General features: G+C 36.9%; 1 protein-coding gene across 1 annotated transcript; it reads left to right on the plus strand.

Annotated features, from left to right (window-relative positions):
- Nucleotides 1-1,130: 1,130 nt before the first annotated feature.
- On the plus strand, nucleotides 1,131-10,661 carry LOC107802943 (strigolactones hydrolase CXE15-like). The gene is made up of 5 exons (XM_075221887.1): nucleotides 1,131-1,519; nucleotides 1,676-1,712; nucleotides 3,069-3,152; nucleotides 9,355-9,541; nucleotides 10,120-10,661. Exons 1-5 carry the CDS (start codon nucleotides 1,190-1,192, stop codon nucleotides 10,424-10,426), a joined length of 945 nt encoding a protein of 314 aa, XP_075077988.1. The 5' UTR covers nucleotides 1,131-1,189; the 3' UTR covers nucleotides 10,427-10,661.
- Nucleotides 10,662-11,548: the final 887 nt, after the last annotated feature.

Genomic DNA, 11,548 nt, shown 5'->3' on the forward strand with positions numbered 1-11,548 from the left:
TGAATCTCGAGCTCGGATAATAGCGGAAAGGTCTCAAAATTCAAATCCAAGTCCAGTAAGAATCTTGACAATCAATTCTTCATTGAAAACGGGGGATCCAGCAGTGGTAAGTTCACCACATAGTAAGCGAACTTGATGGAGATAATCTGCAGTAGGGCGAGAGTCCTTGGAAAGGTGGGCTAGACGGTCTCGAAAACTAAAGATACGAGTTTAGGACTTGTTTGCATAAGCAGTATGCAAGACATCCCAACCCATTTTGGCATTGGCGGCAGAAGCAACTGTACTGGAAATTGTTGAGCCTACAGATGTCAAGACATCATTTTGTATGAGCTGATCTTGTTGAAACCAAGCAACAAAATGAGGATTGGATACTTTTTGGTTATTTGCAAAGATAGTCTGAGAGGGATTTGGTTTCGATCCATCGAGGTGACCAAAGAGATTGCGCCCACACATAAGCATGGAGACCTGAGCCTTCTATGGCGAGAAGTTATGGCTACCAGTAAGTTTGATGGGAAGTTGAGCAACGGGATTGAACTAGACAACAGTCTTTGAACCGGAGGTGTTATCAGCATTGACAACAGTTGGAGAACTTGGAGCCATTTGTGCGTGCGGTGGGTGGGTAGAAAAAAAATTAGGATCAAGCTCGTTGAAACAGTGGAGCTCTTGATACCATAAAGAGTAATAAAGGTAGAAGAAAAACTTGTGTTGTATTGATTACGGGGTTGAATTTATATAGCCAAGTGCAGTACATAAAAGCTGTAAAAAAAAATATAACAAATTAGAGAGAATTCTAGGATATAGAGAAAACTATGTGAATAACAATTCTAACAAAAGGAATTTGATAAGCACCAAAAGAGATAAAAAAATAGAATAACAAAGAGTACTATATAGGAGGAGATAACTTGCTATTGCCATTATTATTACCTACTTCCCCTTCTCTTTTTTTAAAATTCCAGGTGGAGTTTAAAATTGGATAAGTTAATGCAAAATCCTCAATTACTTAATTCCTTTTAGAAAGTCAATAGTGATGTATTTTCTCCCGAAAAATTGTTAATACTCGAGGAAACAAATAATATACTCCATAAAAATGAAAAAACGGAAGATAAAAGAAAATTTTAAAAAGAAAAGAAAAACAAGAGTGAGACAAGTGAGCATAAACCGAACTCTCAGCTCCACAAATTTACTTGCAATGGCAACAACACTCTCTCACTCCTCACTCTATCCCCTCCATTCTCTCTCCTCTTCTTGTTTTTCTTCAACAATTTGTTCATCTCTATGCCCTTTCACTTGCTGTCCTTCTTCATTTTCTTTCCCAACTCAGTTCTCAACAAATCTTGAAATCCCAGTATTGTCATCATGTTATTCCCAAATTCAGCAACTATTCCCATTCGCAATAAAGCATCATCACCCCATTTTGCTCTTCGTTGGTGTTGACTCACCCCCTTTGGATACCCAAACATTTCTTGCCACTTTCAGTGTTTTAGGTGCCATTGCTCTCTCCCTCTTTCTTGGCCTCAAGGTATACAATTTTTTCTCTGTTTTCTTTCAGTGGGTTTCATAAAGTTTCCTTTTTATTGCATCTCTTTTCTTGTGGAGGTCATAAAGTTCCCCTTTTGATCACTTTATCAAGCTATCTTAGGTTTTTTTAAAGTTGGGTTTTTATTAATATTTGCAGGGAGATCCAGTTCCTTGTGATAGGTGTGCTGGAAATGGTGAGTCTTTTAACTTATGCTGTTTGCAATTTTACCCCTTTTTTACACTACTTTAGTTGTACTAATTCTGCTAATGACATGGTTACCACTTACCTAGAATAATGATTTCTTTAAATCTCTAACACAGAATTCTAACTTCAACCTTGACACTTCAAACACCAACAGTAATGGGAATATATTAGGATTTGATGAAGTAATGAAACTCAAAGAAGCTATTATTATACCAATTTCTTTTAGTAATTCTGGTGTTTAGTGTAACTATAAACGATGTCATATATATAATTCCTCATGTAGAATGATGTAATTGACCTAAGAGGAAACTATCTGTACAAGCCAAGTCCAACTGTATAATTAAGAATCTCTGAGGGATCCAAAGTTGTAAGATACCTCCATTCATAACTATTAGTACTAAATAGAGCAGTTTAAGTACTTGTATGGTTGTTAAAAAAAAAAAAAAGGTACTTGTATGGTATTGTAAAATCATGTAAGAGTTGTGATCACGATCAAAACTAGATAAATGACAACTGATTGATATGGTAAAGCTTTACAGGATTGTTCGATAAGCTACAGCTTCCTCCATTAGCCATTTAAACGCTGCATCAATAACTAGTAAGATGTTCATATATGCTATGTTAGGTCCTGCTTTATTGATTTATGCAGGCAACTATTATCCGGAATATACATAACTCTAAACAAGTGGATTGGTAATTTCTTTGCCTTCATAATCAAGTAGAAGGGTATGTTTCCGCTAGCCATGCATACCTGGCAATGACAGACCCGAAGGTGGTGTGCGCTTAATCTATGATGTACTTGTGTATTACTAATTCTGTTTTAGGATGAGTCCGTCGACCCTGCACTTAAACAAATATTAATAGCTTAAGACTGGAGAAAAAAGGAAAACAGAAGCCTAGTTCTTCCTGCAGTCTTCATTTCGTCCATAGTGTTATAACTTATTGAAGGTATCAAACAAGGATTAAGGAGGAAGATGCTAACAACTTTGTGAGTTATTGTGGAAGAGTATAGTAAATGTTAGTGATAGTTTGTAGTTAACTTCAGGATTGGACTCTGATAGTTTTGTTTTTTAACTCTTTTTCCTCTCTCTTTCTCCCCCCCTGTGGAGAAAGAGGGTAGCAAGAGGAAAGTGCTCGTTTTGTTTGTGTAGTCTTTTCTGATGTAGCTTTTACCATCACAGATGAATGAAGCCATCTGACTTAACAAAAAGGTCTAACTCAAGCGTAAAAGTACAAAATCATGTGTATATTATTATTTTTACAAAATTCATTGTATTGCTGATGGTATTCATTTTGTTTCTAAAGCAAAAGAAGATTCAAGTAATTAATTTGTTTTGATGCATAGGTGGTACAAAGTGTGTCTTCTGCAATGATGGTAAGATGACAACTGAAAAAGGATTAGTTGACTGCAAAGTTTGCAAGGGTGCAGGTACCTTTCAGCTTCAATTTTATTTCCCAACCAACTTCAAGTAATCAATATGGAATGCTTATAACATTTAACGGATTAGATAACTATGAATTGCGTCTGGATATATGAATGATACATAATTCAAGTGATCTTTCACTAATATCTGGTCTCAAATATGATTGCATCCATCGGTTCGTGTAATATACTATATTACTGCACTCTGAAGCTAAAAGAATCTCTTTTTGTTGGGTGCTTCTTTTTGTAGGATTAGTATTCTGCAAGAAATGTGCTGGTTCTGGATACTCAAAACGGCTATGACCTATACTACTCTCTCTCTTTTGTCTTGTAATTATTGACGTGTATTCTGAGGCTAATTCACTAATACACGAAAATTTAAAGCACAAATATGAGGCTATTCTATTTGTTTAAATATTTTGTTTTCATATCTTTTCAAAATGTATCGCTCTACCCCTACCCCTGCTATAGCCTGGGATTGCTTTGTGCACGGGTAAGCCCAAAGTCCTTATCTTCTCATCGTGAAGTGAGAAAATGCATATCTTGATGATATTATGTGTGGGGTCCATCCTATAAATTACGGAAAATAACTTTCTTTCTTTGATTGGCAACCATCTTTTCTTTTGCATTGTCAAATATGGTAGGCTGCAGAAGGAAAATATCAAATTGTTAGGCGGAAAAAAGAAAAAAATTGCATTGCAAATTTTCAACCTATACTTCATTCTGATTGGTTGAAGAGATAGGTTATTTCTCCTATAAAAGGAGAGCTTCGGCTTCTTCATTTCACCACAAATAAAGAGAAGCAACACAATAGTTGCAGAGAGTATTTCTCAGGCATTGTGAGAAATAGACTGTGTAGAGAAAAATAAATAGTGAGCGATATTATAGTGAGGTGGGAATATCAAAAGAAGGTTATTTCTTTTGAGTGTTGTAGTGGCCTTTGGAGTATTTTACTCGGACCTACAAAGTGTAAAATTTCTTGCTATAATGATATTAGTTACTCATCTCGGGGGCGTGGTTTTTTCCCTTATTTAAAAGGGTTTTCCATATAAAAATCTTGGTGTCGTTGTCACTCTTTTATTCTTGTTAATTATCGTATCTCGGTGCTATATTATTATTCCGCTTTTAGTACCGTGAATATTATTTCTGTGGGGGTTTAATCCCAATAACTGGTATCAGAGCACAGGTTCTGCTCGTTCACAGAAATACTATTCATTGTCGGTAGTACTATACTCGGTGAAAAACAAAATGTCCGGAGTAAAGTACGAGGTAGCAAAATTTAACGGATATAGCGGTTTCTCAACATGGCAAAGAAGGATGAGAGATCTGCTCATCCAACAAGGATTACACAAGGTACTAGATGCTGATGCCAAAATACATGATATCATGAAAGCTTGAGTAATTTGAAGAGTATTATTCGAACCATGGGATCAGACATGAAAAGACAGTTCCTGGAACCCCACAACACAATGGCGTAGCCGAAAGGATGAACCGCACCATTGTGGAGAAGGTGAGAAGCATGCTCAGAATGGCTAAACTGCCTAAGTCATTCTGGGGTGAAGCAGTTCAGACAGCTTGTTACCTGATCAATAAGAGTCCATCAGTTCCGTTGGCGTTTGACATCCCAGAGAGAGTTTGGACCAACAAGGAGGTGTCCTACTCGCATGTGAAGGTGTTCGGTTGCAAAGCTTTTGCACATGTACCAAAGGAGCATAGAACAAAGCTGGATGATAAATCTGTTCCTTTCATATTCATCGAATATGGAGATGAAGAATTCGAATACAGATTGTGGGATCCCGTAAAGAAGAAGGTCATCAGAAGCAGAGATGTAGTCTTCCGAGAAAGTGAAGTTGGAACTGATGATGATATGCTAGAGAAGGCCAAGAATGGTATTATTCCTAACCTTGTTACTATTCCTTCTACTTCTAGAAATCCCACAAGTGCAGAAAGTATGACCGACGAGGTTGTCGAGCAGGGGGAGCAACTTGGTGAGGCTATTGAGCAGGGGGAGCAACTTGATGATGATGTCGAGCAAGTGGATCACCCCACTCAGGGAGACGAACAACCTTAACCTTAGAGGAGATCAGAACGGCCAAGGGCAGAGTCATGCAGGTACCCTTCCACGGAGTATGTCCTCATCAATGATGAGGGGGAGTTAGAAAATCTTAAGGAGGTGATGTCTCATCCAGAAAAGAACCAGTGGATGAAAGCCATTCAAGGGGAGATGGAATCTTTGCAGAAAAATGGCACGTACAAGCTGGTTGAACTTCCAAAGAGTAAAAGACCACTCAAATGTAAGTGGGTCTTTAAACTCAAGAAAGATGGAAATGGCAAGTTGGTCAGATACAAAGCTCGATTGGCGGTAAAAGGCTTCGAGCAGAAGAAAGGTATTGATTTTGACGAAATTTTCTCACATGTTGTCAAAATGACTTCTATTCGAACAATCTTGAGCTTATCAGCTAGCCTAGATCTTGAAGTGGAGCAGTTGAACGTGAAAATTGCATTTCTTCACGGAGATTTGGAAGAGGAGATCTATATGGAGCAGCCAGAAGGATTTGAAGTAGCTGAAAGAAAACACATGGTGTGCAAACTGAATTAGAGTCTTTATGGGTTGAAGCAGGTACCAAGGCAGTGGTATAAGAAGTTTGACTCATTCATGAAAAGTCAAACTTACACAAAGACATATTCTGATCCATGTGTATATTTCAAAAGATTTTCTGAAAATAACTTTATTATATTGTTGTTGTATGTGGATGACATGTTAATTGTAGGAAAAAATAAGGGGTTGATCGCAAAGTTGAAGGGAGATTTGTCCAAGTTATTTGATATGAAGGACTTGGGCCCAGCACAACAAATTCTGGGTATGAAAATAGTTCGAGAGCAGCAAGTTGTGGTTATCTTAGGAAAAGTACATTGAACGTGTACTGGAATGCTTTAACATGAAGAATGCTAAGCCAGTCAGCACACCTCTTGCTAGTCATCTAAAGTTAAGCAAGAAGATGTGGCCTACAAGTGTGGAGGAGAAAGGGAACATGGCTAGAGTTCCTTATTCTTCAGCAGTCGGAAGCTTGGTGTATGCAATGGTATGCACCATACCTGATATTGCTCATGCAGTTGGTGTTGTTAGCAGATTCCTTAAAAATCCTGGAAAGGAATATTGGGAAGCAGTCAAGTGGATACTCAGGTACCTGAGAGGTATCACGGGAGATTGTTTGTACTTTGGAGGATCTCATCCAATCTTGAAGGGCTATAAAAAAGTTGATATGGCAGGTGACATTGATAGCAGAAAATCCACTACTGGATATTTGTTTATACTTTCAGGGGGAGCTATATCATGGCAGTCTAAATTGCAGAAGTGTGTTGCACTTTCAACAACTGAAGCAGAGTACATTGCCGCTACAGAAGCTGGCAAGGAGATGGTATGGCTCAAGCGGTTTCTTCAAGAGCTGGAATTGCATCAAAAGGAGTATGTCGTCTATTGTGACAGTCAAGGTGCAATAGACTTGAGCAAGAACTTCATGTACCATGCAAGAACAACGCATATAGATGTGAGATATCATTGGATTCGTGAGCAGGTGGAAAACGAATCTTTACAGGTCAAAAGGATTCACACGAGTGAAAATCCTGCTGATATGTTAACCAAGGTGGTACCAAGAGACAAGTTCGAGCTATGCAAAGAACTTGTCGGCATGCACTCAAACTAGAAGACAATGCTACCTCCTTCAGGTGAATGAGACTAGAGGGGGAAATTTGTGGTGTCCATCCCATAAATTAAGGAAGATAACTTTCTTCCTTTGATTGGCAACCATCTTTTCTTTTGCATTGTCAAATATGGTAGGCTGCAGAAGGAAAATGTCAAATTGTTAGGCAGAAGAAAGAAAAAATTTGCATTGTAAATTTACAACCAATACTTCATTCTGATTGGTTGAAGAGGTAGGCTATTTCTCCTATAAAAGGAGAGCTTCGGCTTCTTCATTTCACCACACAGAAAGAGAAGCAACACAATAGTTGCAGAGAGTATTTCTCAGGCATTGTGAGAAATAGACTGTGTAGAGGAAAATAGAGAGTGAGCGATATTGTACTGAGGTGGAATATCAAAAGAGGGTTATTTCTTTTGAGTGTTGTAGTAGTCTTTGGAGTATTTTACTCGGACCTACAAAATATAAAATTCTTTGCTATAGTGATATTAGTTGCTCGTCTCGGGGTCGTGGTTTTTTCCCTTATTCAAAAGGGTTTTTCACGTAAAAATCTTGGTGTCGTTGTCACACTTTTATTCTTGTTAATTACCGTATCTCAGTGCTACATTATTATTTCGCTTTTAGTACCGTGAATATTATTTCTGTGAGGGTTTAATCCCAATATTATGCTCCTATGGCAGATGACTTTTCCGTCTTTCATCCTACAGCTTTACAATGGTTTATTCTGCATACCTATGTAGCTTAATTTTGAATATAACAATTGAACTGTGAAATGTGGAAATAGTGAAAAATCACCACCGGAGAGTACTTTATTTGCACAGCTGCATTCTGAATGAGCAAGTCTTCTTTGTTTTCTTTTCTGGTTCCTTTTTAATGCTTTTGTGGTATTTATACTTGAAAAACTGAACATCTGGTTAGCTAAGTGTTGCGTCAGAACTATGGAAACATTAAAATGTTAGAGCAATAATATAACAGCTTATTTTATCCAAAGCAGAGAAGATTGTAAGGAAAGAGTTTTTAACTATTTTTCCAGCCAACTCTTCCACCTCCTAGGCTAGACAAGCTATTTTTAGCAAGCAACCTCTTGTACTTCTACTCACGTCCCTGAAAATAACGTTTACATGTGTTAAGTATATAGCTAGCGCCTCTTCTGAACAAAGATCAAATAAATTATCCGAAGTAGTTTATCAAGTAATCACTTAATCTAATGATCGCCAAATGCATATATAAGCGACTATGGATGCCAAGTCCAAAAAAGTAAAGAACAGGAAGGGGTATAATTTAGTCACCTGTTCTGAATTCTTGTCAATATTAATATTGGCAAAGTTATTTTCATATTACCTATATATTACATGTTCGAGCAGTGAAAACAGTCATTAGTGTTTGCATTAGGGTAGGTTGTTTACGTTACACCCTTAAGTTGCAGTCCTTCCAGGGACCCTGCACGAATGCGGGATATTTTATGCACCGAGTTGCTATTTTTTTTATTAGTATTATTAATATTGTCAAATAGGTGGTTATACAAGGTAATGATTATTGTGCAAAGGTTCTAAATATGGGCAAATGAGAAGCTCAGATCATAATTTTACGGTAAGAATTTTTGATAAATTGAAGAGAACTCTACAGGCTTCCAATTACTACAAATTATGCCTAGATTAAGGATAGTTACATCCCACCAAACTGGTGTTGATTATTGAGCCTTGTCAAATAGCATTTGCCGGCACATAAACTTATTTCCTTTGGCAAAAGATTTCATTTCTTCCGTCATCATTTTGTTCTGTGCCAAACCTAATCCGTGTGTGTTAACACTATGTGACAAACAAATACAAACTTTGTAGTATAGTAAAATACTTTGTCCTTCTTATCATCACCAAATAAAATAAAACAAAAAACAAAAAAATCACCCCTTATTAACTCTTCCTTTGTTTTCTCCCCTCCACCTCTAATCTTAATACACACACACACACACACACAAACACAGGCACACTCCACACACTAGCAAGAACACATATTGAGAGTGATGGAGGACAGTACTAGTGCAGTTCAGCCACATGAAGTCGAAGAATGTAGAGGTGTTCTTAGGGTGTATAGTGATGGAACTATAGTAAGATCAAGTAAGCCAAGTTTTGAAGTACCAATACAAGATGATGGCTCAGTTCTTTGGAAAGATGATGTATTTGACGCCATGCATAACCTTCAACTCCGGCTCTACAAGCCGGCTTTGGCCACTTCGGCCACTAAGCTGCCCATCTTCTACTACATTCATGGGGGCGGCTTTTGCATCGGCTCACGGACGTGGCCAAATTGCCAAAACTATTGTTTCAAGCTAGCTTCTGAGCTCCAAGCCGTGGTTATCTCCCCCGACTATCGGTTGGCTCCTGAGAACCGGCTCCCAGCTGCCATTGAAGATGGTTACATGGCTGTGAAATGGCTCCAAGATCAAGCCATGTCTAATGAGCCTGACACGTGGCTTACAGATGTTGCTGACTTTAGCCGAGTGTTTATTTCAGGTGACTCAGCCGGTGGCAACATCGCGCATAATTTGGCAATTCGGCTTAGAGTTGGATCAATCGAGCTGGCGCCGGTTCGAGTTAGAGGTTATGTATATTTGCTTCCTTTCTTTGGAGGGACTACAAGGACAAAGTTTGAAGCTGAGGGACCTAAAGAAGCTTTTTTAAACATTGAGCTCATTGACAGGTTCTCAAGAATTCTTACTTTTATTCAAAAAACTTATTATTACATTGAGTTCCATAATCAAATAACTTATTTTGTTTCTGTTTAAAATCAAATTATGTTTCATAGAAGATTCTAATCAGCTTTTTCTTATGATTCTTCTTTGAAATTTTACCTTTTGTTCTTGAGATTTCGATGAAGAAGTATTTTGTTTAAGGATTCTTTTTCTTAGAACTCTAGCTTATGTGGATTCCACAATAAAAATAAAAAACTTAGCTTAAATACATCGTCATTCTAGATATAACCAAATTTTTCTAGTAATTGCCACCAAAAGCTATGGCCTAAAGTGTAAATGACACAAATTTTCAACAGTCCTCTGCTAGCTCACCCAAAATTTCTCAATCTAAATGTTTGGGCTACAAAATTGGTTGGGACCGAAACTAATTGCATTTCCTAGCTAAGTATAAAATTTGTATATTATATAATAAATATATATATAATTTTGTTGGCTATTATTTTTTAGAACGTCAAAACAATTATATTTCTCTAAATGTTGGATACTCATTGTATATTTCATTCAATATTGCTTTCCTCATTTACAGGTTTTGGAGGTTATCAGTACCAATAGGGGAAACAACTGACCATCCACTTGTGAACCCATTTGGGCCCAACAGCCCAGACTTGGAAAAGATTGATCTTGACCCAATTCTTGTAATTGTTGGAGGATATGATCTTCTTAAAGACAGAGCTGAAGACTATGCAAAGAGATTGAAGGAATGGGGAAAGAAGATTGAATATGTGGAGTTTGAAGGACAACAACATGGTTTTTTCACTATTTATCCTAATTCAAAGCCTTCCAAGAAGTTGATGCTCACTATCAAGAAGTTCATTCGAGACAATTCTTCTTAAGAAGATACAAGAAATTTATTGCTAATAAAGTTTGGTTTTCCTTAAAAATGTAATTCTTCTTCTTTTTGTTTGTTTTGTTCCGTCTGTTTTCTTGTTTTATTGCTATGCTTGGTGTTTTGCTCTATATGTAATAATTTAGTGGGCGTTTGGACATAAAAATTGTAAATTTCAAAAAAAAAAAAAATGATTTTTTTTCAAGTGAAAATGGTATTTGAAAATTAGAGTTGTGTTTGGACATGAATATAATTTTGGGTTGTTTTTAAATTTTTGTGAGTGATCTGAGTGAAAATTTTGAAAAATAACTTTTTGGAGTTTTTCAAATTTTCGAAAAATTTCAAAATTCATCTTCAAGTGAAAATTGGAAATTTTAAAGCCAAACACTGATTTCGAAAAAAAGTTTTAAAAAAATCGAAAAAAGTGAAAAAAATCTTATGCCCAAACGGGCTCTTAAACGGAAAAGGGTCAAATCCGCCCCTAACGTATGAACTTCAGTCTATAAATGCCCCCCGTTAACCTATTTTGATAAGAATAACCCTACCATTAAAAATCTAGTATAGCTGTGCCCTTAGTTCTAACGGCTTACTTACGATTTAAATAAATATTTTCTTAATTCCACGTGGCTATTTCTGACTAGCCATTAAATATGACATACCCCGATCCGTATTTTACCCCACTCATTACTTATCCAGACCGAACCGACCCAGTAAATATTCTTTTACCCCCAAAACCCCCGATGTTAGGTCATTTTCCACCTATTTCATATATTGTAAGGAAAAATGGCAAAATGGTCGGCTATTTTGGAGTTTGACATCTTGGAATTTCCTGCTACGATTTTGTACTGAAGTTGATGGATTCAAGTTGTTCTTTAAAGTTAAAGTCTTGTTTCCATTCAAGTAAGACTTTATTGTTGTTTTCGTGCTTAGGGTTTTTGGAATCTTCCATCTCGTGTTGCTTTTGATGTTCTGTGATATTTCAATTGTATCTTCAATATTAGTAGATGTCTTTATTGTAGTAATTTTTTGTTGCATGTGGTCTCACTTAGATTAATGTCGTATGAACTTAGGGTTTTAATTTGGTCACATCTGGTTTATTTATTCGTATGGGGTTGTCGTTTTTTGTCGA

This window comes from Nicotiana tabacum, chromosome 9 (assembly GCF_000715075.1).
Source record: "Nicotiana tabacum cultivar K326 chromosome 9, ASM71507v2, whole genome shotgun sequence".
NCBI classification, from domain to species: Eukaryota; Viridiplantae; Streptophyta; class Magnoliopsida; order Solanales; family Solanaceae; genus Nicotiana; species Nicotiana tabacum.